At 38.3% G+C, this 27280-nt stretch overlaps 4 protein-coding genes across 4 annotated transcripts; 2 read left to right on the top strand and 2 right to left on the bottom strand.

Moving 5' to 3' along the window:
* Window positions 1-1896: 1896 nt before the first annotated feature.
* On the top strand, window positions 1897-3734 carry LOC121798083 (protein NODULATION SIGNALING PATHWAY 1-like). The gene has a single exon (XM_042196916.1). The coding sequence runs from the start codon at window positions 2103-2105 to the stop codon at window positions 3732-3734; it is 1632 nt and encodes a 543-aa protein (XP_042052850.1). The 5' UTR covers window positions 1897-2102.
* A 134-nt stretch (window positions 3735-3868) lies between these two features.
* On the bottom strand, window positions 3869-6911 carry LOC121798084 (E3 ubiquitin-protein ligase SPL2-like). The gene is made up of 6 exons (XM_042196917.1): window positions 6419-6911; window positions 6153-6254; window positions 5468-5638; window positions 5254-5375; window positions 4781-4900; window positions 3869-4330 (listed from the first exon to the last, which is right to left on the bottom strand). The coding sequence occupies exons 1-6, from the start codon at window positions 6815-6817 to the stop codon at window positions 4033-4035; spliced, it is 1212 nt and encodes a 403-aa protein (XP_042052851.1). The 5' UTR covers window positions 6818-6911; the 3' UTR covers window positions 3869-4032.
* Window positions 6912-7749: 838 nt separating this feature from the next.
* Window positions 7750-10925, bottom strand: LOC121801498 (2-hydroxy-6-oxononadienedioate/2-hydroxy-6-oxononatrienedioate hydrolase-like). Its single transcript, XM_042200999.1, has 5 exons — window positions 10497-10925; window positions 9604-10020; window positions 8398-8490; window positions 8253-8320; window positions 7750-8162 (listed from the first exon to the last, which is right to left on the bottom strand). Exons 1-5 carry the CDS (start codon window positions 10800-10802, stop codon window positions 8051-8053), a joined length of 996 nt encoding a protein of 331 aa, XP_042056933.1. The 5' UTR covers window positions 10803-10925; the 3' UTR covers window positions 7750-8050.
* Window positions 10926-14757: 3832 nt separating this feature from the next.
* On the top strand, window positions 14758-16048 carry LOC121799626 (two-component response regulator ARR14-like). Its single transcript, XM_042199043.1, has 4 exons — window positions 14758-15178; window positions 15297-15373; window positions 15627-15815; window positions 15965-16048. Exons 1-4 carry the CDS (start codon window positions 14758-14760, stop codon window positions 16046-16048), a joined length of 771 nt encoding a protein of 256 aa, XP_042054977.1.
* Window positions 16049-27280: the final 11232 nt, after the last annotated feature.

Below are 27280 nucleotides of genomic sequence, written 5' to 3'. Positions count from 1 at the left end.
CGCTGGCTGGCCGAATAAGCAACGACTGAACTATACCGGTGATTTCAACGGCAGCAGCGGTAGTTCCCACGACCTCCCCGAGACGGTCCAGGAGGTCCCGACCCCTCGTTCGTTCGCTCGTCGAACTCGTCCGGTTGGGCACAGGCGGGCTCAACGGGAAGCGAGGGGGGTCGTCGGGGTTCCCAGGAGGTCCAGTCGGCATCCCCCCTGGCCAATCCACAGCGGATCTCAAATTCTTCGCGCGTCAACAAACGCGCGCTCAGATGGTCAAGACGATGGCCGAATGGCGGGCGGCGGTGGACCCCGTGGAGAAGAGTTTGCTTCAAACATTGCTCCTGAGCATGCAGGAGGATTTGGAGGCGGCACGGAGGGAAGCCGCCGGGAGTAGAGGCGGCGGCGGCGATGGTGCCGACAACGACGGAGGAGACGACGACGGAGCAGAGGAGTGAATTATTGTACGTTTTTGTTAATTATTGTACTTTTTAAAAATTATTGTACTTTTTAAAATTTTAATAGTATTATTAATGTTTCCCGTTTATGTCTCGTAAATTAAATTCTGTATATTATGTGATTGTTAATTATTTCATTTTTATATAATTGTTATTAGTGATGTGGCTATTGATGTGGCTAGGCTATTGCTGATGTGGCTAGGCTATTGGTGGGCTATTTATGATGTGACATGTGGATTTTTAGTGTTGATGATGTGGCGGGAGGAGTTTGTGGCTAGGCTATGGCTGGGCTATTCCTATTGTGGATGCTCTAAGGCCATCCACAATAGGAATAGCCCAGCAATAGCCCAGCCATAGCCCAGCCACTGCCACATCAGCAGCACTAAAAATCCTCCTGCCACATCAACAAAACAAGCAAATAGCCCAGCAATAGCTCAGCCATAGCCTAGCCACTAATATCCACATCACTATTAACAAATATATACAAAATGAAATAATTAACAATCACACAATATGCGAAATTTAATTTACGAGACATATACGGGAAAAGTTTAATAATACTATTAAAATTTAAAAAAGTACAATAATTTAAAAAGTACATTAATTAAAAAATTACAATAATAAAAAAAAGTACATAAATTTTTAAAAAAATACAATAATAAAAAAAAATTTATTTTTTCGCGCTAGGCGGTGCGCTGGGCGATCCGGGCGCTGCAATAGTGCCGAACGGACCGCCCAGCGCACCGCCCAGCGCACCGCCCAGCGCCACGCGACCGCCCAGCGCTGCGCGGTTTCTCTCTCCTATCGCCCGCTGGGCGGCTGCAATAGATCGTCCAGCGAACCGCCCAGCGCCGGCGCTCGGCTGGGCGGTCGCTGGGCGCCTATTGTGGAAAAGAATATTTCTGCAATGGATCTGATCTGACCATCAATTTTTGTACTCTTCAAATATGGCATCTAAATATAATTGATGGTTCAGCTCAATGAATTTTCTGTCATGCCCGACTTCTGATATTGGCCGGCCCGGGTTGGGTCGGGCTGCCTTCCACATTTGACACGTACAACCACAGCTGATTAGAGCTCTTATTAATAAATACTACTCCATTGCAAACCGAATTATTCTTAGCTAACAATTTAGTTGTTTGCAAGACAATTTGAATCCAAATAAAAACAAATCTCTACTAATAAAGAATCACATTTTCATTACATTATCTTCATAGATTAAATCAAAAGTCTCAAAGAGTATGCCGTCTATTGAAAAATTCAAACGCAACCCCACACCAATTTCCCAAGAATTTCAAATTCTTACAAACTCGACAACTATGAGGAATATGATTAATAAAATACTACTCCTCTTTTACTTATGACTAATCACCATCAAGAAAAGCTTAATAAAAACATCACAACATCCAAAATAACAGCACACCCTAAAATTTGATTATTCCTCGATTTGTCTCATTCCCAAATAGACTAATTCTTGTTGTATTATTTAACACATGATATAACGTAACAACACACCGCCCCATGATGCTTATGATTCCTATCTTAGGCCTCATTCTCATCAAATGAAATTATCAACAACTTAAAACACATTTTTTTGATCTAGCTGCTCTCCCCCTTTTTTTCTTTGGTAAAGCGATAATAGCTAATTAAATCATGACGATCGACGGATCGGAGACTGGCCCGCCTCCCGACCACGTTGTCGGATGGATCGAGGATTCGATCTCGTACTTTCCGACGATCTTTGACGATCCCTATGAGGGCGGAGACTTCAGCGGCGACTCATGGTGGGATCAAAGCCAGAGTCTTGAACAGCTGATCAATAGTAGCTTCAACACTCCGGTGGTGGCGGCCGTGGCTAGCACTGCCCCGACTCCAGCAGACTCGGTAGTTTCCGACCGGTCGATGTCCATAGATTTGAGCAAGAAGAGGAAGTTGACGCCCGACTGCTCGAGCCCGAAGAAGGCCCGGAAGAGCGCGAGCCGTCGAGGGCACGAGGCCGGCGCGGAGGTGGCTGCCGAGCCGAGAAAACTGCCGGTGAACAAGAAAGGAGGCAAGTCAGGAGGGAACGGCGGCGGCAACAACGGCAACAACAAGGAAGGGAGGTGGGCGGAGCAGCTGCTCAACCCGTGCGCCGCTGCCATCACCGGCCGGAATCCGTCCCGCGTGCAGCACTTTCTGTACGTGCTGCATGACCTTGCATCCCTCAACGGCGACGCCAACCACCGGCTGGCGCACCACGGCCTTCAGGCGATCACGCACCACCTCGCCGGCGGTGCTGGCGCAGGCAGCTTCTCGTCGTCGTCTGGAAACACTTTCGCATCTAGCCATCCCAGATTCTTTAGCAACTCCCTGATAAAATTCAACGACATCAACCCATGGTTTCGAATCCCAAACAATGTTGCAAACACCTCAATACTTCAAATTCTTGGCGAGCAGCATCAACCAACCAATCTCCACATTCTTGACATTGGAGTTTCACATGGCCTCCAATGGCCTACTCTCCTCGAAGAACTGACTCGTCGCGCAGGCGGGCCACCCCCGTTAGTCCGCCTCACGGTGGTCCCTCCGCCCCCAACCGACGACGAGTCAAGAAACGCCACCCCCTTCGCTCATGCCCCTCACAACTACGATTTCGCCTCCAAACTCCTCACCTTCGCCAAGGACATGAATGTGAACCTGCAGATCAACAAAATGGACAGCTCCCACCTCCAAAATCTCAACTCACAAGCCATCAACTCCACCAGAGACGAAACACTAATCATCTGCGCACAGTTCCGGTTGCACAACCTCAGCCACAGCGCCCCTGACGGCAGAACAGAGTTTCTGAGAGTGCTAAGAAGCCTGCAGCCAAAGGGAGTAATATTGAGTGAAAACAACACAGACTGCAGCTGCAATACCTGTGGAGATTTCACAACAGCCTTCTCAAGGAGGGTGGATTACCTGTGGAGGTTCTTGGACTCGACCAGCGTAGCGTACAAAGGCCGCGAGAGCGACGAGAGGCGCATGATCGAAGCAGAAGCAGCCAAGGTGCTGGTGAATGTGGGGGAGATGAATGAGAGGAAAGAGAAATGGTGTGAGAGAATGAAAAATGCAGGATTTAAAGGAGAGGTGTTGGGAGAGGAGACCGTTGATGGAGCCAGAGCCTTGCTGAGGAAGTACGACAGCAACTGGGAGATTCGGGCCGATGAGAAAGACGGCTGCGTCGGGCTATGGTGGAAGGGGCAGCCGGTGTCGTTCTGCTCACTGTGGAAGATGGATGTGAGAGTGGAGGAGTGTTTGACATAGTTGTGAAGAAATGGTTTTGCCCTCTGTTTTCTTGAATGAATTTTACTCTCTTTTTGTAGTCCTGTCACCTCTGGTTCCTGTCCACACACTCTTCAAAAGCATCTCAATTAAAGGAAACGAAAAAGAAACAAGAATGAAGGAGAAGATGGATCGAATAAGATATCACAAAATTTAGTATATATACAAATGTATTGTCACATTCTCAATACTTTCTAATGAATCTATGGTTAGTACAAAATAAATATCACACAGATGTAGTTTATCTCTATGCTAAATCTGGCAGGCATCTTGAGTACTCTCAGGAGTCGTAAATTCTCACTGAGCTCCGGATTGTCTGTCTGCATAGGGGACATTTTGGAGATATCTCACGCTCGACAGAGAGCGCACAACGCTGACAGCAGACCAAATGTCCGCAGGGGACAAAGGCAGAGTGCCGTCTTCTCATGAGGCAAATGACACAGAGCACTCCATCGGGAATTTCTTCAGCTTCTTCATCCAAGACTTCATCGTTTAAAGATTCAGTGCCAGTGATAGTAGAGTTATTTTGCTGCTGAGTTCGCCGCTGGCTTCTCCACTGTTTATACTTGGTCCAGTTCCTACACAAAGTTGTGTGAAGACACAAGAATAGCAATATGCAAATTAGTGTTCTACTAATTTGAATGAAAATTCCATAGAAACAAATAGAGATAGAGTTAATTGAAGTTCAGATAAGCTAGGGGCTAAAATCTTATTCTGATAAAAGGTGGGCAAGGGGAAAATGTGAAAATCTAGTTGTAATTCTCACAAGAATATAGTTTAAGATCCCACAGAAACTGGCTCGTGTCTAAAACATGTACTATTTCAACATCAAAGTTCGGAAAAATGAGAAGCTTTTCTGATGGACCATGAAAGAAAGAGTAAAATTCCCTCAGAAGCTAGTTTTCAAGGCAAACAAAGAGATCTTCATTTGGGAAATTATTACCTAGTTAGTGGAAGTATTTCTATAACACCAACTCTTTGTAGATTAAAACCTAATCTGAGTAGGACAGACGTTTAGAGAAGCATACCTTACAACAGAATAGCCCAGGATACCTATAGCAATGGTTCCAAAAACAAGTCCACTCCACATTAACACTTTTGTCTTGAAGGAAAGATCTACCACGAGTTGATCTTTAGTCAAAGCAGACCTACAGATAGAGCAGTTGTCAGTTTTCTAGAACATCTCTTGTTGAGGAGGAAAATTTAGCACCAGAGGCTACACTTAATGTAGAATTACAAGTTGCAGAGCTTTCCTGGTAGATACTTTGCCAGAATAAAAAATTGGTCTCAACATTCAACAAACTCTTAAATAACAGCAGGAATGTCAAGAATATTGCTTTGAATACTGTCAAAGGTAACACAATGAAGAAATCATGTAACAGTTCTCACACAGCACCTAACATAAGTACAGTTAGTCATAGTATAAAGTGAACATATCATGATCTAGCAGGCTAACACATAACGCATAATCAATGGATGTTTAGGTGGCAAATCCACATACAGGAAACAAGGAAGATCCTTGGAGGCTTTTATCTCAAAAGCCACGTTGTTTAGACTGCAGATTCCAACAGCAGTTATATCCTTCCCAAGAGGAAGAATTTTTTCCTCATAGAGCATTCCAACCTGAGGGAAAATTGTTTTTGTAAGTATGAAATAATAAAGAACAGCGTACAACAACTTTTATCACAAAAAAGTATAGATAATATGAAACTCACAGGATATTCAAGACCACAAATTGCCTGCAGGAAAGTTAAAGGAGTAGCACTAATAGGCTGCAAGTGCTGATAAACTGTTGTTAGAGGTAGCGGGTGATTTGATCCTTCCATGTTGACAACAACATAATCAGAGTGCGGCCATTTCGTGCCTTCAACAAGAATGAAAGGTACCTGCGGGCAAATATCCAATGCATATGTCATTGAAGACCAACCTCAATATTATTGTTGCAGAAACAATAAATATTCTCTATGACTAATCAGTCTAATCCAGTGTCCAGTTACTAACTAGAGTGGAGCGATAAAGATGGATCTCTAGCAAAATATAACATGTCATTCTGAGAGGAAGCAGAATGTAAGTGGCTCTTAGTCACTTTATGCTTGATGTTCTAATGACCAAGCCATAGAATCCAATTTTTCAGAACATTGCATATATACAGAAAAACTATCTAATGCTTGACAATATATAGCAAAACAAAGCATTTAAGGAGCGAGAGAAGAACAATACATTTAGAAAGCAGACAACAACTAAATGATTTGACGAATAATTCTGAACGTATAAAATGTGTAGCAACAAGTGAAGGCAGATAAAACAGGACATGATACCACAACTGCAAGCAAATGAAAGCATATAAACAAACTCTTTAAATGTTAAAATTTAATGATTATTGAAGATATAGCAAATTACCATCCTCGTAGAAGATGTCTCATGCTCTTTCAAGGATCCAGAAATCATATTGCGCAGGTCAGCAGTCCATCCAAAAACCCCCTTCCACTCATTGTATATACACTTCAAGGGGCAATTCAAAGGAGAAAACATTAATTCAACAAACATGATTTAGAGATTACTAGTAAAGCATCATCACTTCGTGCCTACTCAATCAGTAAAAGTAGAAATGCTGAATTTTAGAATAAAATTCTCTTAAAAATAGGCTAAAATAGGAAATAACATACAGTTTGAGTTCTCTGCAAAATCACCCCTTTTTCACCAGAAGCCTTCGAAGCGACTAAATTGCTCCCCATCAAGGCCTTCCAATTCGCCTTCTCCGCGGCCGATTTCACCTCCACACTACCCCTAACGATGACCAATCTCCCGCCCCCATTCGAGCTGGATGACTCTCCGCCGTCAGGATCCGAGCTAGTAGAATCATCGCCTTCGGTGAGAATCGAGCGGAGATCGGACGGCTGAACCTCCGGCGCGTCGCGGATTTTCCGTAGGGCGGATGCAGTGCCCGCGTATTTGCGGATGCTGCGATACGCCACGTAGGCGACGCCGAAGCCGAACAAGGCGCCGTCCGCCGCCATCATCATCTGCGCCAGGACCGCTGCCGTCGCGCGGTCGTGCATCGACATCTATTCCGCCGCTTATTGACTGCTCGGAATTTCTTCTCCGGTTTGCTCTGTGTGTGTGAATTTGTCGCCTATTTCTTCCCCCCGCGTAAAAAAAGGTTTTGTTTTTGCTCAGTAATTTTCATTTCATTTCCTATTTTTTAAAAAAAGTATTCTTATCGTATAATCGTATATCTATCTACTAGAAAATACTATTATTGTGTTATAGGTAAAGAAAAATTATGGTAATTTTAATATGCTATAAATGTAATAAAGTAATAAAAGTGTTTACAGAAACTCTCATATGGTTAATGCCAAATTTTATAAGTACTCTCTTAATAATTTTTTTCATTTGGTTTGTCCATATTAATTTATTCATAATAATTAATTGTCGATTTATTTTTTCTAACTCTGACTTTCTTATTGTTCTTGCAATACATTTTTTAATTTTTAATACTATTAAATTTAACAAATGACCATTTCTCTCCGTCACTAGAGAATTGTTTTTACCCCTAAACAATTGAAAATTGACAGACAGGAGACACAGTCAAAATTGGGATGCGCCTGAAATGATTTATCCATTACTTATTAGTGATAGAGACCACATAAAGAGGCTAAAATGATTTATCCATTACTTATAATATAACGCATCGTTATAATTTATAAATGAAATATACACCTATTACCGTACCCAACCTGAAAATCTTTAATCATATAGTAGTAATTAAAATTATGCAAGCTAAAATTCAAGTTCACCACTGAACACCGTGACGCAATCTTGAGACTTAAATTCATTTGTCTATCAAAAAAATTATATTTATTCTGATAATAGAATTAAGTGATGTTAGAAAATCTTGGGTTCTTTAAACTTACAAAGTAATGTAGTAAATACAATAAAAAGCATACCAATAATTCTCAGATGATCCCTATAGTTTGTAAACCCGTATAATCACAGATGAAAAATAAAACACGTTTGATAGATAATTTTAGAATTCATGGCAGCTGATAGTTTCCACAAAATCATGCAATACAACTATTATACAAATTCTACAAGCCACGTTTTTGAACCAGGACAACTAGCAAAAGCCTTACAGACAACACTACAGCTGCATTTGAGACACAGAGACACACACACGGCCTGTGTACTATGCCTATGATCCGAGATTGCCCCGGCATCTATAATCGAGCAAAAACGCCTTCGAAAGAACATTTTATCGGGTATTTCAACCGTATGAAGATAAACCTGCTTGGTATGTATCACTCTAAGATGAATCCTTTTATCAGATCATTCAAGGAATCCGGAGAGTCGAAGTTTACTGCATGCCCTGCATCTCGGAGGATTTCCAGACTAGCTTTCGGGCCCAAGTTTCTGCATTAACAAAGATGAATTATGTGATTTATGTTGCCTTTGCTATAGCTAAAGAATGGAGATTTTTATTTAAGGTGAAAAGCTGCGTACCTCTGCAGCTCATAGGCAAAGTTTAAAGGGAAGATCTTATCCTTGTCGCCCCAAACAAGCAATATTTCCTTCATAATCGCAGGATGTCATGATTTTGTGATAGCTCGATATGTATTATCGTAAATAAGATGAAATGTGAATTTACCTGACTGAGTGGTTGGACCTTGCATTTTTCGCTATTGGCCAAGAGATGTTCTACCAGCTCTTGTTTCTCCTTCCTGTTAGTGTTGCACATTGTCTATCCAAAGAACGTGGTATGTGAGAACGAAGGAGTTACGGATTGTGATTGTTGGAATTCTAACACAATCATTCAAAAACACTGTACTGTATACTTCACTAATACATGTTTTTCATTCATCAGAGACCAAAAAAGAACAAGTAACGCTGCAAATGACAGATACCTGCTCGAAAATAGTTGGCTCTCTAAGAGGGCCAACACCCACTGTCTTCCTAGATTTTGCAAGTTGTTTACAAGTTGGGTAGACATTATGATACAGAAAATATCATCTAAGCTGACAAGTAATCCACATATACTGATATCGATATATGTTTGGCACTTCATCCCGTCAACTTCAATTTGATTTCTAACAACAAGTACCGATTGTGACATGTTTAGAAATCATAATTATTACTTAAGAGTTAACTCTTGCTAATTTATAAGCAAGGTATAACTTATAAGCTACCACTTTGATGCTTGAAACCTTAGATGATAAAATAGATATTACTTCTAGCAATGTGTAACCAGTTCGATCAAGAAAACAAAACCAAGGAGCATATCCGGAAAAGTTTCCTCTCCTCTGCTTATTTATTTTATCACCAACCACTAAGATAGAAAAGTCAATAACAAATATCAACTTGCAACATCGTCATCAAATAGTCCACGACGACACTAAGACTGCAAGACAAGGACATGTACTGAAAGAGCAGCCAATTGTTGAACATGCAATAGCCACAATTCAGATATTCACACCCTACCTACATAATCAACTATTGATCCAACGTGTCACCTTATCATCATCAAATATGAAAGCATCTAAAGATAACCAGACTCAACATCTCAATTCTTGAACATGCAATAGCCATAATTCAGATATTCGCACCTTACCTACATAATCAACGATTGATCCAACGTGTTACCTTATCATCATCAATGTGAAAGCATCTAAAGATAACCAGACTCAACATCACAATCACCACACAACTAACTTAGCAGCATTTAAAGATAATCACCATAGGCCAGCAAATGCAACAGTAACATCAAACATTAAAAGAGCTAACGCATTGTCAAACTGTAGAAGAAAGATGCATCAATAGAGCTGCAAAACATTGAATTGCCATTTAGAGCACTCACATCAATAAACTCCTCGAGCACGAAATCCGGGGCCAACCGCAGCGGATTGAACTTATAGACAGAGAGCTCCACCAGCCGCTTCATCCCGACCGGCGTCCGGGGAAGAAGAAGATCCAATACATCAATCCCCACGTTCTTCATCTGTTCCCCTTTCTGGCTCTGTGTGCACCCGACCCCACTGCTCACAATCACTGCCTTCTCCACCAGCTCCGGGTGCATCTCAGCCATCCGGTAGCACACGAATCCGCCGTAGCTGATTGCATATATCGAGCACCTCTCAACGCCCAATCTCCTCAGTCCCGCCGCCACGCACTCCGCCTGAAATGCCTCGGTGCGGTTCGTGCGGTTCGAGTAGGATTTCCCAAAGAACAGGAGGTCTGGTATGTAGACGTTGAAGGATTCCGCTAGCGAGGCAACCTACAAAGATAGCCTTAAATAAACAATTCCACTGCGTTCAGATAAAAATCAGACGAAAAACGGAAGCCATTTTAAGTCGACTGAATTCTACTTTACAAAATTGATCCGGAAATCGAGATCGATTCACACTGTCACAACAAAATTAATGCAGCCAAACCTGGTAGACAAATTTCGCTGCAATTCAGATAAAATCAGGCCAAAATCGGAAGCAAATTCAGCTGAGTGAATTCCTACTTTAGCCTATCTACAATTTCCGTGAGATTAGATACATAAATAGAGATCGACGAACAACAAAACCAATGCAGCGAAGCCTGGTACACAAATTTCGCCTCATATTTCAGATAAAATCAGGTGAAAACCAGAAGCAAATATCAGTCGAGTGAATTTCTACTTTAGCCTATCCACAGTTCCGTGTGATTACACACATAAATCGAGATCGATTCACATTGTAACAACAAAAATCAATGCGGCCAAACCTGGTAGACGAATTGCCACTTGGAGTTGCCGCCGTAGCCGTGGATCATCACCAGATTCGGCTTGTTGAATCGGCGGTGGGCGGGGGCGAGGAAATGCATGGTGGTCTGGTCGTCCAAATCGACTGTGCATTGGATCAGGTTGCATGCGAATTTGAAGTAGACGGAGAGGAACCACTCGGAGATTGGAGTGATGATCGGGAAGCGGCGGATTTTGGAGAAGGGAGAGAAGAGGTAGTGGGAGATGGTGGATGCGAGGATTATGTGGAAGGAGAGGATGTGGTGGAGGAAGAGGCGCAGACGCTCCATTGATGAAGGCGCTGAAGCTTCCGAAAATATTATTCAGTTTGGCGAAACGAAATTTGGAGGTGGTGATGATTTTGGATTTTGGATTTTGGATTATAGTTGAATTTAAATTAAATTTGTTGAATTTTGAATTTATATGAATGGCGTGACCTGGAGTTTAGGCTTATTTGGAGGTTTTTAGCGTCTGGGTCCCACGGCATCATTTTAACTTTTCGTGCCTCATTAGGGCATCCGCAATGGTACGGATGTCCAGGCGGAATTCCCCGTTGAATTCCCACTGCCTCGTCATAAGGACTTCCCACTGTTCTGTCACGTCATAAGGACTTTCCACTGCTCTGCCATGTCATAAGGACTTCCCACTGCACAGTGGCAGAATTCCCCTGTGGAATTCCCGACGGAATTCCCACATTAAAAAAATTCACAAATTAACCAATTTCTGGAAAAAAAAATAAATGCAAAAATCAGAATACCGTGCGGAATTCCGTGACAGTCCACGCAATGGCGGACGTCAGGACAGAATTCCGCAGAAGTGCGCGGACCTGCAACGTCCTCATGCGAATTCCGTATCCGCGCGTATGTGGCCTAATGGCGGACGTCCGCCACGGAATTCCGCCAAATCCGTGGGAATTCCGCGTCGAAGTCCGCCATTGCGGATGCTCTTATTTTCTTCTTTTATGTAATACTATAAGTAAAGATAAATGTAATTTACACGTCATTATTGGAAGGTGTTTCACCAATTCTTAGTTCGGTTGCTTGTCGTTTTGAAAATATACTCTTTAATTCGATTATTTGTTAGTATTAGAATTTAATATTTGAATTTTTTTTGTAATAAGCGGCCCAATTTCGGGGCATCATAATTGATAAGTTTGAAACTCCAATACATTTAGGGCCCATAAGTTATTACGATTTTTATCTCCAAAATTGACAACATGCCCATAACAATGAAATGCCCAATGTAGCACTCTAAAATTTATTCATTTCATTTCATTTTTATCTCCATTCTCCACCATTTATAATATGGGATATATCTATCGTTATCGTAACAAGTTGGCTTCTTTCTGGATCGTCACAAGTTATGAGAATCTTACAAGAGGAAACTCATACTCCCTCTGTCCCACTCTAAGTGAAATATTTCTATTCCGGCACGAGATTTTATTTAGTGTTGTTTTGTAAATTAAGTGGAATGAATAAAGTAAGAAAAAGGGAAAAAAGTAGAGGGAATGATGTTTTAATTTTTAGAAATGTGTCAGCGAGATATATCAAAGAGAAAAATGGTTCACAAAGTGAGACAGGTGGGGAGTATTTTGTTTGTGATAGTGAATGTATTAGTGACTGACAAAATAAACTAGACATATATAGTTTGTCCAAGTAATCTGAACCACTACCCACATACTTAATAAAAATTTATAAGTGTTTTATTAATTAAATTGAACAGTTACTCGCAAATCCCTATTAGTTAGCTACTCATAGACAAAGTAACTGAAACAACAATTATAGAACTAATAAAACATGAACAACAATTAGATAAATTTGGAGTTGAATATTGAAGTCTTCAGCTTCTATTGCATAGATCACAACTCCGACATGGACGGAAGATGAAAAATATGAAATTGAATGTTAAAAGTTGGATCATCTTCAATGGAGTATGTCGTGAGGTATGAATTGACTCGAATTAGGGCTCAACACCATCGCCGCTCAATCTCAGGGGACGATTGACTGGCTCTCATGACACAAATCTCGGCGGGCGTTGACCCTATCTAGGCGGACCATTAGGAATGTTCCCGAATCTGGCGCGTTCCAAACCGGGCCACTGACTTGTATTGATCGACGCTGAGAAGAACTTAGCAAACCGTTGAGCATGTCTAGTGGTTCCAAACATGGCCTTTTCCCTAAATTATAAGTATCTACTATTACTTCAACATTAGGAACAAATTAAACATGCATATGTTTTTCTTTCTCAATTTCATGAATTTAGAACTGCTTACATAAATTGATTGCATAAAAATTAAACATTCATATGTTATTAACTTCAACATTACGAACAAATTAAACATGCATACTTTTTCTTTCTCAATTTCATGAATTTAGAACTGCTTACATAAATTGATTGCATAAAAAATACAATAATTATTTTAATTGAGGTTAATTATCAACTGCTTTTTTTAGAACTTTAAATCAAATTTTTTTGGCTTCCAATAATGATACGTAAGTAAGTCAAATTAATAATTCAATAATTTAGAGACAAATTTTAAAAATAATATTCAAAATCAGAATTTGATTATAATATTAGTCAAATTATCCTTTTACAAGGAAAGTTGAAAAAAAATATGCGACCAATATCGTGAAATAGGTAATCAAAAATTGTTTCGGTAACTATATAAAATGCGACTAATATCAGTTAATTGAAATCCACAACACACTATAAATACAACCTTGAATCCATACTTTCAATTTGTACAAAAAATTCGAACTCATTTCTACTGAGGTCTTATACATATATACATTTGTGTTTATCTTATTAAGTCTTGTTTTTTCCACTTTTTATTTCAATATCAACTTATTCAAATTCTATATATTTTTTGTGCCTCTTTGCAGAATTTATTGCATCAAATTAAGTGCGAAAAACACTAATTCGAAATGGATTCATATCTATCGGTTATGCATGAAATTCATGTTCTATTTGTGGACCATGAATGGAATTATTTAGATACCACAAGCCTGCTGGAAGCATGCCAGTATAGAGGTAGATATATTTTTCTTGCTTTTTTCAGTTCACACATATTGTTACATAAATTCTGGATACTGTTGTGTATGTAGTCAATGATTGAGTTTGAAACATGAGCTTTTATGGCATCACATTATTGTTTTAATCTTGAAAATATATATTTATGGCATCACGCCACACTCGGGATTTTAGAGAGTTAACAAGTTATGCATAATTTCATTTTTTCATTCCACTAACCTTTTCTATTCGTTTTTCTTCACATTTCTTAAACTCGCGCCGAGTCAAATGTGGACAACATTTCGCTGACGGAGGGAGTAGTATATTAAAAGCAACACAACTTAATATTGACATATTGTAATCGATATGTTAATATTCAAATAAATATCAAAGTATATCAAAATTCATGAAAATATTATCAAATTTTATCATCTAAGCATATGCAACTAGGGTATTGTGAGGTGTGTGATCAAATACTAACCTTTTACAGTAATAACTAATAACTAAATATCAATTTCGCATGTTAAAAATATCAACACAAAGATATAAATTTATCAATCTTTTTGTGTTGATAAACTTATGTCTTTGTGTTGATATTTAAATTTACATGTTGTATTGATATAATTATATCTCTGTGTTGATCATTTTAATACACAGAATTGAAAGTTATTAGTTATTAATGTAAATTAGTTAGCACACTAATGCAAACAACTTTTTATTTTTATTAGTTATCACAAGAGAAGCCTTATAAAATTACCTTTAATTTGATATAATCAGGAAAAAAATGAAAGAAATTCCCAATAACATGTCCTAATTTTTTTTAAATATATAATCTATTTGATAGGCTTATCTATGTCTAAAGTATTTGATACCCCTAAACATTGCATTTCTTATATAAGTTCTAAATATTTTCAATAACTTAAATTTAACTTCTTCTTTTTGATTTAATCCATTCTTTTTTTGGTACTCCTATATTAGTTAGTCATGTCGATTTAGCTGGCGCTGCTATCTTAATGTTGTCAACTGGAAAGACGAAAATCGATTTGATCATAGCAAATATCACCACATCTGACGCATTCAAGATTCTTGAACTAGCAGTAAGCATGGGAATACCAACAATTTGTAAGATTATTAATTTTCTCTAATTTTTGGACACCCTTTTTAATTATTTCAATATTTATTTTTCACTAAGTATGCATGTAAGTATTTGATATTTAATCTTGTACACATCTAGTGATGTCGTCGGTCGATGACGACCCGAGCATTGCCGTGAGTGCGATTGAGAACGGTGCGTTTCTCTACATCAAGAGGCCAACGAACCCCGAGATGCTAAGATACCTATGGCAGCACGTAGCGAGGGAGACCATGCATATGCGTGTGGTGAGAGAGTGCGAAAGGCTGATGTCGGCCAGCTACAATACGCCTCCATGTGGCGCCGGGTTTGGGGATGTGGAAAACCCTAATAACAACTCGTTCGCGATGGAAAATGGGAAGCGTAAAATGAACGATTACTATAACGAAAAATATGTTGAAAACGAATACAACTGCGATAATAGTAGGATGAGCCAAGGAAAGGTCATGAGAAAGATGTGTACCCAGTGGACTAAAGAGCTACACAAGAAATTTATAGATGCTATAAACCAATTAGGGGATGGAAGTAAGATTTGTTTCCCTACATTAATTTAGTCATAGACATAACAGTTTGTAACATGAATATTGTACATTGAAACTAGCTAACATTTATCTATCATAATTTCTTCAATTTGATATAATAGGTATCTTTCCAAAGGAGATATTGGAGAAGATGAATGTGCCTGGACTAACAAGAATGCAAGTGGCAAGTCATCTTCAGGTTTGTTTCTCAGCTAACTTAATTATATCATACAATAAGTTATTATATTTAAATTCAATGCCTAACAAAAATTACATTAAGCCTACTTGTTTTGTCTAACTTTTTAAAATTAATTTTTTCTCTCATACTTTTTAGATAAAAACTACTACTACTACTATGTGTTTTTAACATATGAGGTCTTAATAATATTGAGGGTTACTTAAATGGGACAATATATTGAGAAAATCTTAATATTTTGAAAATTATGTTTTAGAAATGTCGTAATGAGAACTGGCGATCGCCCGAAGAGCGAAAGTCAACCCCAAGGGCCAATCCCAAGTCGTCCGGTGGCGAAGGGTCAAGCCACAAGCTGAGGCGGTTCGGGTCCATGCCCCGATTGAAGAAGGAAATATCAGAAGACCGAGACTATGATCATGGACCGAGAAGTGAAATGGAGTCCAAGGTTACTGAAACAAGGATGGCTAACCAGCCCACATATAATAAGGGGAGGACACACGTTCAAGGAGGGGAGGGCTTAAGCCCTTACCCAAATTTTTCTTTTTAATTTTTCTATTACTAAAACTTTTAGAAATTCTAAAACTTATCTCTTAGCCCTTACCAAAGTATTATTATTTGAGACTAAACCATCAGAAGTTGTATGAAAATGGGGCTGAAGTTGTATGGAAATGGGGCTGAACAATCAAGATTTTAAAAACCTCCCAGAGGATGGAAATATAACAATGGCTATTGAAATGGGTGGAAGAAGAAGATGACTCGACCAAAACAAAGTTAATAAATTATACTCTCTTCCCTTCCATGTTAATAGAGTCATTTTTCTATTTAAGAAAGTTTCAAGTTAATTGAGTCATTTCTGTTTTTGGCAAAATATAATCTCCATTTTTACTTTATTCTCTATTAATCTCTCTTACTTTATTCTCTCTTGCTTTTTCCATCATCCATTTAACACACTATTATTAAACTTCGTGCCGAAAAGAAATGTCTCTATTAATAAGGAACGGAGGGAGTAGTAATTATTATTATATTTAAGATTTTCTAGTAAAATGTGCCCCTCTGATATTCTTTTTTAATAAATGTCAGCGTGTTTTTTTTTCTATTAAATTAAATTACATAGAAATAAAATTTTAAAATTTACTTTTATTTAAGAGTGTTAACTAAATTTTAATTTAATAACTTAGTTTCCAATTAATAAATTCAACATATTCTAAATTTTCTTCATCACCGTATTTTTTTTCCTTTTTTTCTGCAAATAATCCACGCAAACTTAAAATTCGTTTTCATTAAATTAATTTTTCTTTTTTTTCTTTTCAATTAATGACAAAAAAATTCTCTATCTTTTTACGAAAAATTGCCTTATTTTCTATTTTGGTATGTCCACTGTCACTTGTATTTATGGAAACTTTTTCACCAATTTTTCGCTTTTTCTTTTGTACTTTACCTATTATTTCTCTTTATTTATGTGACGTTACCAATACGCATTTAAACTTGTTCCTTTCACAAATAAGACTATTTTTCATTGACAGTGCTAATATATAGTAAAGCCCCTACCAACAAAAATCCTCTACATATAATAGTATGAGAAATGAAGCATTCCACCCTCATCCAGAATTATTGCGCTAGCCAGATGCATTCATCATCAATTGATATGAGTTTTCACTTCTATTTGATGTGTAAATTAGAGCAAGTAACTCATTAAGTAATTGAGCATTCTTCCATAATTGAATTATTTAAGAAGTCGACCCACATAGAAATTTGAATTATATATATTTATATTATTTATTGTATGTCTGAGGAGGTTATTTCTCAATAAAAAGAAAAGGGAGGAATTAAGAAATTACAAATAGGAGAAAGTTAGTGAATATATCTTATAAAAATAAAGTTATACAACTATATACTACAAAAAAAATTCCGATAACAACATTTTTTAATGCTATTAAGGACGTTAATTTGTGTGTCTAATTATACCATCAACGCTAAATAAAATGTCTTTATTGTTAATGTCCCAACTAAAATGAAACGACACAAATAAAAGCGTCCTAAAAAAAGCAAAAGATAAGTAGTGATATTATGTTGAAATATTACAATAATTATATCAACCTAATATTTACTGATATTACAGTGCGATATTACAACAATATAGTCTTCAATATATTTTTCCAGTTACATTTTTATAAAAAAAATGATATCAATCCTTAAGATTTTCAGCATCATATATATACTATAATGGTGAGTATAATCATGTAGCATTTAAAAAAAACAAAGCAGCCGTGTGAAAACGAGTAGAAAATAACTACTCGGACTTTTTTCTATGATATTTTCGTGTAAATAAATAAACTTTTGTCAAATTCAAGATTTGTACATCAGCTTTGAAGCTTTGAAATCCGACTGCAAATTATTAAACTATTTATGTAATCTGATTTTTGCAACTAATTACAATTTTGGCGTTGACATGGCTTAATATAAACTATTCTTCAACAATGAAATTATTTAATTTAGTTCATTTCATAAAACATGACATGATTTTAGTTAACGTTCAATAATGTAAGCTATGTCAATGATGAAATATTAATTTGTTGTAAATTAAAAATAAATTAATAGTTTTGCCAAATATGTTAAGCAAATCTATAATTTGATGAAAGTTTATGCAAATTATCCCGTTACCAGGAAAGTTGAAAAAAGAATTGCGACTAATAGCGTGAAATAAGTAAGCAAAAGTTGTTGCATTGAAGGGTAACTATATAAATTAAAAGTTAATGGTAAGTATAATCATGTAGCATTTACCTCAAAAAAAATTTGTTAAAAGCAGCCGTATGAAAACGAGTATAAAATAGCTATAATAAAAAAAACAGACAATTAATTAAACAAATTTAACAAGTTATTTGAAATCACAACACACTATAAATACCACCTTGTATCCATACTTTGTATTTGTACAAAAAAAAAGAAATAGAACTCAGTTGCATAAATTAAGTGCAAAAACCCTAATTCGAAATTACTTCGTATCTTTCGGTATTTACGAATCAACTTCATGTTGTATTTGTGGACCATGATTTTAATTGTTTACAAACCGCAAGCCTGATGGAAGCATGCCAGTATAGAGGTAGATATTGTTAGTGTTTGAGCTCATCAAGATCGGATTGAGCTGGTGGAAGAATCAAGTCAGGAAATAGCCGTTGGGAACCAAAACAGGAACTAGCCGTTGGAAACGGTTATAACCGTTTTTCGGCAAAGGAAGCTGTTCGGCAAAAGGAAGCTGTTCGGCAAAAGGAAGCTGTTCGGCAAAGGAAGCTGTTCGGCAAAGGAAGCTGTTCGGCGGTTTTCTTGATCGATACTTCTTAAGGGAGTTGCGATTCATTCCAGAACCAACAACAACAGAAATCAAAAGTGATAGAGAGAGAATTCAAGAGAGGAAGTGTTATCTTTCAGCTGTGCGTTTTTAGCTCTCGAAGCAAGAAGTTTTCGGGCGAGTTGAGGGTTTTCCATCTTGTAAATTCTTGAGAGTTTTGAGTGCTCTTATGTTTGTAATTTCTCGAGTGATCAATAAAGAAACACACCAGATTCTGCCCGTGGATGTAGGCTTACGCCGAACCACGTAATTCGCTTGTGTTCTTCCTTGCATGTTGTCATTTCATTAATTTGCATTTCGATCATCACAACCGTAGGTTCGTTCTTCACAACGTGGCGCCGTCTGTGGGAAGTTCGTCCACTGAATTGATCGAGAAGGCATAAAGTTTTGGGAGTTCTTTCTTTGTTTTTTTTTTTCTCAAGAAGGCGCTCAACCTGTTTGAATAATGGCTGCAGCAAGGTTTGATGTTGAAAAGTTCACAGGCCGAAATGATTTTGGCCTATGGAGGCTGAAGATGAAAGCAATCTTGATGCAACAGGGTTTATGGGAAACCCTAAATGGTGGAGGCAGTAATGAGGAGGAGAAGCCCGAGCCTGATGAAAAGGAGAAGGCAAAGGCTCAAGACAGAGAGTACAAGGCATATAGTACCTTGATACTCAACCTCAATGACAGAGTCCTCAGAGAAGTTTCAAAGGAGGAGACAGCGGCTGGAGTTTGGTCCAAGTTGGAGTCATTATACATGGCCAAATCCTTGGCAAATCGGCTGCACCTGAAGCAGAAACTTCTCACTTTCAAGATTGCTGATGGAAAAGGTGTGTTGGAACAGCTCGAAGAATTTGGGAAATGCATCGATGATCTTGAGAACATTGATGAAGAGATTAAAGATGAGGACAAGGCTCTGATGTTGTTGAATTCCTTGCCACCAAGTTATGAGCATTTCAAGGATGCTATACTTCTTGGTAGAGAGTCCAAGATTGGATATGAAGAGGTGTACTCTGCTCTAAAGCTCAAGGAAATCCAGAAATCTAATCCAAAGTCCACTGAAATGGTGTCTGAGAGTCTGAGTGTTGCTGATCACAAGAAGAATGTGAAAAGAAAGTCACAGAAGAAGCCATGGAAAAACAAGACAGCTGACTGGAAAGAGACCAGATCATGCCATCACTGCAAGAAACCAGGCCACATAAAGAAGAATTGTTGGGTTTGGAAGAAGAAGCAGGCCGAGGAAGAGAATGGCAAGAACAATGCTGATATTGCAGAAGAGTTGGTGGTCCCGGAGGCTCTGTGTGTGACTGAGGACATGGAAGAACTTCCATGGATCATGGATTCTGGATGTAGCTTCCACATGTGTCCAACTAGAAGTCATTTTGAGGAAATCAAGAATGCAGCTGGATCAGTTTTGTTAGGAAATGACCAGATATGCAGAATCAGAGGAGTTGGGTCCATCAGGCTTAGACTTCATGATGGCTCCATCAGGTTACTCACTGGTGTGAGGTTTATTCCAGAGATTAAGAGGAATTTGATCTCTATTGGAGTGTTGGATGCAGCAGGATATAATTGCATATTATCTGATGGGATTATGAACATCGTCAAGAATGGTGATGTTGTTATGATGGCTGAGAGAAAGAGAAGCCTATACTATCTAAAGGCAAGTGTGGTTACTGGATCTGTGAATCTGGTGCAGGTATTAGACTTAAGAATGTGGCATCTCAGACTCGGACACTTGGGAGAAACTGGAATTAAAGAATTGGCCAAGAAGAAGCTGATTAAGCTGGAAAATCCCAATGAGCAGTTGGGTTTGTGTGAGCAATGTGTGCTCGGAAAGAGTAAGAAACTGCCCTATGGAAGAGGAATTCACAGCTCAAAGTCACCACTAGACTATGCCCACAGTGACTTGTGGGGCCCAGCTACACCAGCTTCATTGGGTGGAGGTAGATACTTTCTATCCATTATTGATGATTTTTCTAGAAAATTATGGGTGTTTATCTTGAAGGAAAAGTCAGAGACATTCATGAAATTCAAGGAGTGGTGTAGGGAAGTGGAGGTGGAGAAAGGGTGTTCTTTGAAGTGTTTAAGAACTGATAATGGGCTGGAATTTCTGAGTGGGGAGTTTGATTCTTTCTGCAAGCAGAAAGGTATGAAGAGGCATAGGACATCTCCATCTAATCCCCAACAGAATGGAGTTGCTGAGCGCATGAATAGAACCATCCTAGAGCGAGTTAGATGTATGCTCTTTGGCTCTGGAATGGCTAAGAGATTCTGGGGTGAGGCTGTGAGTATGGCAGCAGTTCTCATCAATAGAAGTCCTTCTTCAGCTATAGCTTTTGACACTCCTGATCAGAGATGGTATGGAAAGGCCATGGATTATTCGAATATGAAGATTTTTGGTTGTATGGCTTATGCACACATCAGGCAAAGTAAGTTGGAGCCAAGGGCCTTGAGATGTGTGATGATTGGATACCAAAAGGGAGTGAAGGGCTACAGACTGTGGTGCATAGAGCCAGGAAATCAGAAAGTTATTATCTCTAGAGATGTGCAATTTGAAGAAAGTAGGATGCCATTTCTGGAAAAGGCTCAAGAGAGCCAGAGGCCATCTCATTCTGAGAAAGAACCAGAGCCTGAGAGGATGGTGGAGATGGGTGTTCCAGAACCTGAGGAGGCTGAGGAATCAGTTCAGGTGGAGGTTTCTGGAGCAGATAGAATTGCTGAGCCTGAACAGCAGATGGGAAATCATAGTGAACAAGAAGAAGCAGATGCTGATGTCTTGAACCCTGAAGAAGAGCAGCAGGATTTGGGTGACTATGTTCTAGCCAGAGATAGGGTCAGAAGAATCCCTAAACCATCTACAAGATACAGTGAAGAAGAATACTTGCTATATGCACTATGTGTTGCAGAAAACATAGAGTATGCAGAGCCTTCAAGCTTCAAGGAAGCTATGAGTTCTAAGGAGAGCAAGCAGTGGATGGAGGCTATGATAGATGAAATACAGTCCCTGATCAAGAACAAGACATGGGTGCTTGTGAAGAGACCTTCCACACAAAAACCAGTGAGTTGTAAGTGGATATACAAGAAAAAGTTGGAGGTTGGGAACAAGATTAGGTTCAAGGCTAGGCTTGTAGCTCGGGGGTTCACACAAGAGGAGGGAATAGACTATAATGAAGTATTTTCTCCAGTGGTAAAGCATGCCTCAATCAGAATTTTGCTAGCTATAGTTGCTCAAAGAAGTTGGTTTTTGGACCAACTTGATGTGAAGACAGCCTTTCTTCATGGAGAGCTTGAGGAAACTATATACATGAATCAGCCAGAGGGATTTGTGATACATGGGAGTGAAGATAAGGTTTGTCTACTAAAGAAAAGTCTATACGGTTTGAAGCAAGCAAGTAGACAATGGCATATCAAGTTTGATGAACATATGCAGAGTATGGGATTTATAAATTCCAGATATGATAGTTGTGTCTACTTCAAATCAAAGTCTGAGGGACCTGCTGTGTATTTGCTATTATATGTAGACGACATCTTGCTTGCTGGACCAGATAGACAGGAGCTAGATAGGGTGAAAGCCTTATTGAAAAAGGGATTTGAAATCAAGGATCTGGGGAGTGCTAGCAAGATTTTGGGAATGGATATATTCAGAAATGCAGATAAGAGGGTGTTGTGGTTGTCCCAAGAAGGCTACATTCAGAAAGTACTGCACAAATATCAGATTGACAAGAGTAGAGCAACCTCAGTTCCACTATCACAACAGACTAAGCTCTCCAAATCACAATGTCCCAGAAATCAGCAAGAAGAAAGAGAGATGAGCCAGATACCTTATTCCAACATAGTTGGGAGTGTGATGTATATGATGATATGCACAAGGCCTGATATTTCTCATGCGGTAAGCGTGGTGAGCAGATACATGTCCTGTCCGGGAAGAGAGCACTGGTTGGCTTTGAAAGGGATTCTCAAGTATCTCAAAGGAAGTAGTGATCTGGGAATAATGTTCAAATCAGAGAATGAAGGAGATAAGGATAGCATTATTGGGTTTTGCGATTCAGATTATGCAGCTAACCTTGATAATAGGCGCTCACAATCTGGGTACATATTTACCTTGTTCGGCTCCGCGGTGAGCTGGAAGTCTAATCTCCAATCCGTGGTGGCTCTATCGACGACGGAGGCAGAGTATATAGCTCTTGCTGAGGCAGTAAAGGAAAGTTTCTGGCTTAGGGGTATAGTTGGTGATTTTGGGGTGAAGCAAGAGAATGTTGTGATCAAGTGCGACAGCAATAGCGCGATTTGTCTCTCGAAACATCAGACATATCATGAACGCAGCAAACATATAGACGTGAGGCTGCATTTCATTCGAGATAAGGTTGAGAAGGGTGCGGTGAAGATTGAGAAGGTCAGCACCGAGCACAATGCGGCTGATGCACTTACTAAAGCCCTACCAAGATCCAAGTTCCGACATTGCTTGGATTTGGTTGGGGTGGTCCGAAATTTGTAAGTATGGGAAGGAAGGTGGAACTGGTAGTGATGGATCTTAGATTGCTCAAAGGTGGAGGATTTGTTAGTGTTTGAGCTCATCAAGATCGGATTGAGCTGGTGGAAGAATCAAGTCAGGAAATAGCCGTTGGGAACCAAAACAGGAACTAGCCGTTGGAAACGGTTATAACCGTTTTTCGGCAAAGGAAGCTGTTCGGCAAAAGGAAGCTGTTCGGCAAAAGGAAGCTGTTCGGCAAAGGAAGCTGTTCGGCAAAGGAAGCTGTTCGGCGGTTTTCTTGATCGATACTTCTTAAGGGAGTTGCGATTCATTCCAGAACCAACAACAACAGAAATCAAAAGTGATAGAGAGAGAATTCAAGAGAGGAAGTGTTATCTTTCAGCTGTGCGTTTTTAGCTCTCGAAGCAAGAAGTTTTCGGGCGAGTTGAGGGTTTTCCATCTTGTAAATTCTTGAGAGTTTTGAGTGCTCTTATGTTTGTAATTTCTCGAGTGATCAATAAAGAAACACACCAGATTCTGCCCGTGGATGTAGGCTTACGCCGAACCACGTAATTCGCTTGTGTTCTTCCTTGCATGTTGTCATTTCATTAATTTGCATTTCGATCATCACAACCGTAGGTTCGTTCTTCACAGATATATTTATAAATTTTTAATTATTTATCTAAGTTCTATCAATATATTCGTATGTATGCTCTCTTTTTTATAGTTAAGTGAAAATAAATTTAAGGCTCATCATGGTGCATTTGAACATGAGACCTTTGCTCGATGAACTTGGTTTTTGGTTCTCCACGTACAACGTTTCTCTAGTTCTATCAGAATCAAAATCATCCTCTTTGCATTTTTTAAATCTTGCAAAATATTGATTTATAGGTTGCCATATAATGAAAAATAGTGCATTGGCGATGATCATCCATATCCTAAGAAAATATCAGTAACAATGAATGAAATTTTAAATTGAGTTGTTTTTGGATCACACGCCTATATACATATGAAAAAATGAAAGTAGATCCAATAACATGTCATAAATTTTAGATATATAATGCTTATTTTAATTTATAGTTTCTATAAATAATCTTGTATTTCGCCTACGAAAATCTCTATATGTATATTTCATAAGCTTAACTCTATCTATAATTATGCATTTGAACCCTATACATTACATTTTGTTTTATAATTTCTAAATATTTTCGATAAGTTAAATTTATCTTCTTCTTTTTTATTTAATTTATCCTTTTATGGGGGTATTTTAGTTACCCCTGTCCTACATGCTGGCGCTGCTATCTCAATGATATCAAATGGAAACACAAAAATCGATTTCATCATAGCAAATATCACCTCTCCTGATGTATTCAAGCTTCTTCAGCTAGCAGTAAGCATGGAAATACCAACAATTTGTAAGCTAATTAATTTTCTCTAATTTTGGACCCTTTTTATTTCAATATTTATTTTCACTCATATTTCATCTTGTACACATCTAGTGATGTCGAACGATGACGACATCACGAGCATGGGCGCGTGGGCGATTGAGAAGGGGGCGTTTCTCTACATCAAGAGGCCAACGAACCTCGATATGCTAAGATATCTATGGCAGCACGCGGCGAGGGAGACCATGCGTGTGGCAAGAGAGTGCGAAAGGCTGTTAGCAGCCAACTACATTACGCCTCCATGTGGCGTCGGGTTTGGGGACGTGGAAAACCCTAACAACTTGTTCAATATGGATAAAGGGAAGCGTAAAAGAAACGATTTCTATAACGAAAAATGCGTTGATAACGAACACAACTTCGATAATAGTATGATGAGCCAAGGAAATGTGAAGAGAAAGATGTGTATCCACTGGACTAAAGAGCTACGCGAGAAATTTGAGGAGGTTTGTTATGAACTAGGGGATGGAAGTAAGACTTTTTTCCTAACACTATAAATATAATATTTTTAATCATGAATAATGCATACTATTGAAACTAGCTAACATTTATTTAATAATTGCTTCAATTTAGATATCTTTCCAAAGGCGATAGTGGAGAAGATGAATGTGCCTGACCTAGAAAAAAAGTAAGTGGGGAGTTATCTTCAGGTTTGTTTTCAACAGTTTAAACTTGCAATAAGTTATATCTAAAATATTTAGACATTTCATTTTTTATAGCCTACTTGTTTTGCTTGCTTTTTGAAATTAATATTCTCTCTTATACTATTAGATAAATACACTCGAACAAGTTAAACCTTTTTTTTCATTTTTTGTTAAAAATTGATGGTTGTAAACCCTAATATTGAAAATTATTTTTAGAAAATTCGCCAAGCTGGCGGCGAAGACCCGGAGTCAACCCAAACAGATCCCAAGTCAACTGATGGTAAGAGGTCCAGTCGCAAGGGGAAGCGGTTCGGGGTCATGCCCCGAATAATGCTGGCCAAGCCATCCGATGGTGAGGGGTCAAGCCACAAGCCAAGTTGGTTCGGGTCCATGCCCAAAATTATGGAGGCCAATTCAAATGACCGGGTCCACGATCACGGATCGAGATTTGAAATGCAGGCTGTGGCTAATGAAATAGGGATGGCTAACCAACCCACATATGATAATCTTCAATATGAAGACATCTTTGATAATTTAGAGCACTCTTCAACCCACAAATCACCATTTGATGATGTTGTTCTTTTCACTACTCTTTGATGTGTGTATCAGAGCTAGTAACTCAATAAGTAATTGAGCATTCTTCAATTATGTATCCATAATTGTATTGTTTAAACTTGAAGAAGTCGATCCACATAAAGATAATAATTTTATTGCTTATACATTCTTTATTTCTCTATATAAATGAAGTCATGCAATTACATTATGACTAGCCACAACGTGTGTCTTTGTAAATTCGAATAATAATTAATTAATTATCTTATTTAATGTTCAATTCTACTTATTTGAGAAGATGATTCGACTCAAATAAGACGTATAATTGTCATAAGGGAGTTTTTTAGGTGCAGCGATGATGGCAGCAATGACAATGGTCCGTGTGATTTTTTAAGGACACAAAAATAGAGATGCGGTACTTGTGTTAAAATATACTCCCTTCGTCCCATAAAAATAAGGACACTTTACTTTTTCGTCTATCCCATAAAAATATCTCATTTTCCTTTATGGGAAGTTCTTCCAAATTCATTATCAATACACATCAATTTATTTAAAACTTATACCACTAGGGCCCACCATTAAATACTAATAATAATGTGGGTCCTACTTGCCACAAACGCTCCTTGCTAATGATAGCATTGCTCGGTAAATAGCGACTAGGGGAGGGGAATAAGAAAACAAAGCAGCCGTGTGAAAACGAGTAGAAAATAACTACTCGGACTTTTCTCTAGGATATTTTCCTGTAAATAAATAAACTTTTGTCAAATTCAAGATTTGTACATCAGCTTTGAAGCTTTGAAATCCGACTGCAAAATTATTAAACCATTTGTGTAATCTGATTTTTGCAACTAATTACAATTTTGGTGTTGACATGGCATAATATAAACTATTCTTCAACAATGAAAATATTTAATTTAGTATGAAATGATATTATTGCATTTCATAAAACATGACATGATTTTGGTTGACGTTCGGTAATGTAAGTTATGTCAATTCTGAAATATTAATTTGCTGTAAAATAAAAATAAATTAATAGTTGTCAAATATGAAAAGCAAAACTATAATTTGAGCATTCTTCAATTATGTATCCATAATTGTACTAGTATTATTTAAGAAGTCGACCCACATAGAGATTTTAATTCTTTTGCTTATACATTTATTGTCTGTTTGAGGAGGTTATTTCTCAATAAAAAGGAAAAGGAAGGAATTAAGAAATTACAAATACGAAAAAGTTAGTGAATTAAGTATATCTTCTAAAAATAAAGTTATGCAACTATACACTACAGCAAAAAATTCGGATAACAACACTTTTTAATGCTATCAAGGACGTTAATTTGTGTGTCTAATCATACCACGCTTCATAAAGTGTTCTTATTGTTAGTGTCCCAACTAAAATGAGACTACATAAATAAAAGCGTCCTAAAAAAGCAAAAGATAAAGTGTCCTAAAAAACAGAAAAGCTAAATGGTG

The sequence above is a fragment of the Salvia splendens genome, chromosome 4, assembly GCF_004379255.2.
Source record: "Salvia splendens isolate huo1 chromosome 4, SspV2, whole genome shotgun sequence".
NCBI classification, from domain to species: Eukaryota; Viridiplantae; Streptophyta; class Magnoliopsida; order Lamiales; family Lamiaceae; genus Salvia; species Salvia splendens.
The sequence above is the reverse complement of the archived record's forward strand: the minus strand, read 5'-3'. Positions and strand labels throughout refer to the sequence as shown.

Bases quoted from the DNA above. Each gene is read 5' to 3' on its own strand.
- LOC121798083 (XM_042196916.1), top strand. From the start codon at position 2,103: ATGACGATCGACGGATCGGAGACTGGCCCGCCTCCCGACCACGTTGTC.
- LOC121798084 (XM_042196917.1), bottom strand. From the start codon at position 6,817: ATGTCGATGCACGACCGCGCGACGGCAGCGGTCCTGGCGCAGATGATG. The intron at 6,255-6,418 runs GTATGTTATTTC...TGCCCCTTGAAG, and splicing joins TTTTGCAGAGAACTCAAACT to TGTATATACAATGAGTGGAA. The intron at 5,376-5,467 runs GTGAGTTTCATA...ATTTTCCCTCAG, and splicing joins TTTGTGGTCTTGAATATCCT to GTTGGAATGCTCTATGAGGA.
- LOC121801498 (XM_042200999.1), bottom strand. From the start codon at position 10,802: ATGGAGCGTCTGCGCCTCTTCCTCCACCACATCCTCTCCTTCCACATA. The intron at 10,021-10,496 runs GTTTGGCCGCAT...CTATCTTTGTAG, and splicing joins AGTGGCAATTCGTCTACCAG to GTTGCCTCGCTAGCGGAATC. The intron at 8,321-8,397 runs GTAAATTCACAT...GCGATTATGAAG, and splicing joins AGGTCCAACCACTCAGTCAG to GAAATATTGCTTGTTTGGGG.
- LOC121799626 (XM_042199043.1), top strand. From the start codon at position 14,758: ATGTCGTCGGTCGATGACGACCCGAGCATTGCCGTGAGTGCGATTGAG. The intron at 15,179-15,296 runs GTAAGATTTGTT...TTGATATAATAG, and splicing joins AAACCAATTAGGGGATGGAA to GTATCTTTCCAAAGGAGATA. The intron at 15,816-15,964 runs GTTACTGAAACA...CTTATCTCTTAG, and splicing joins GAAGTGAAATGGAGTCCAAG to CCCTTACCAAAGTATTATTA.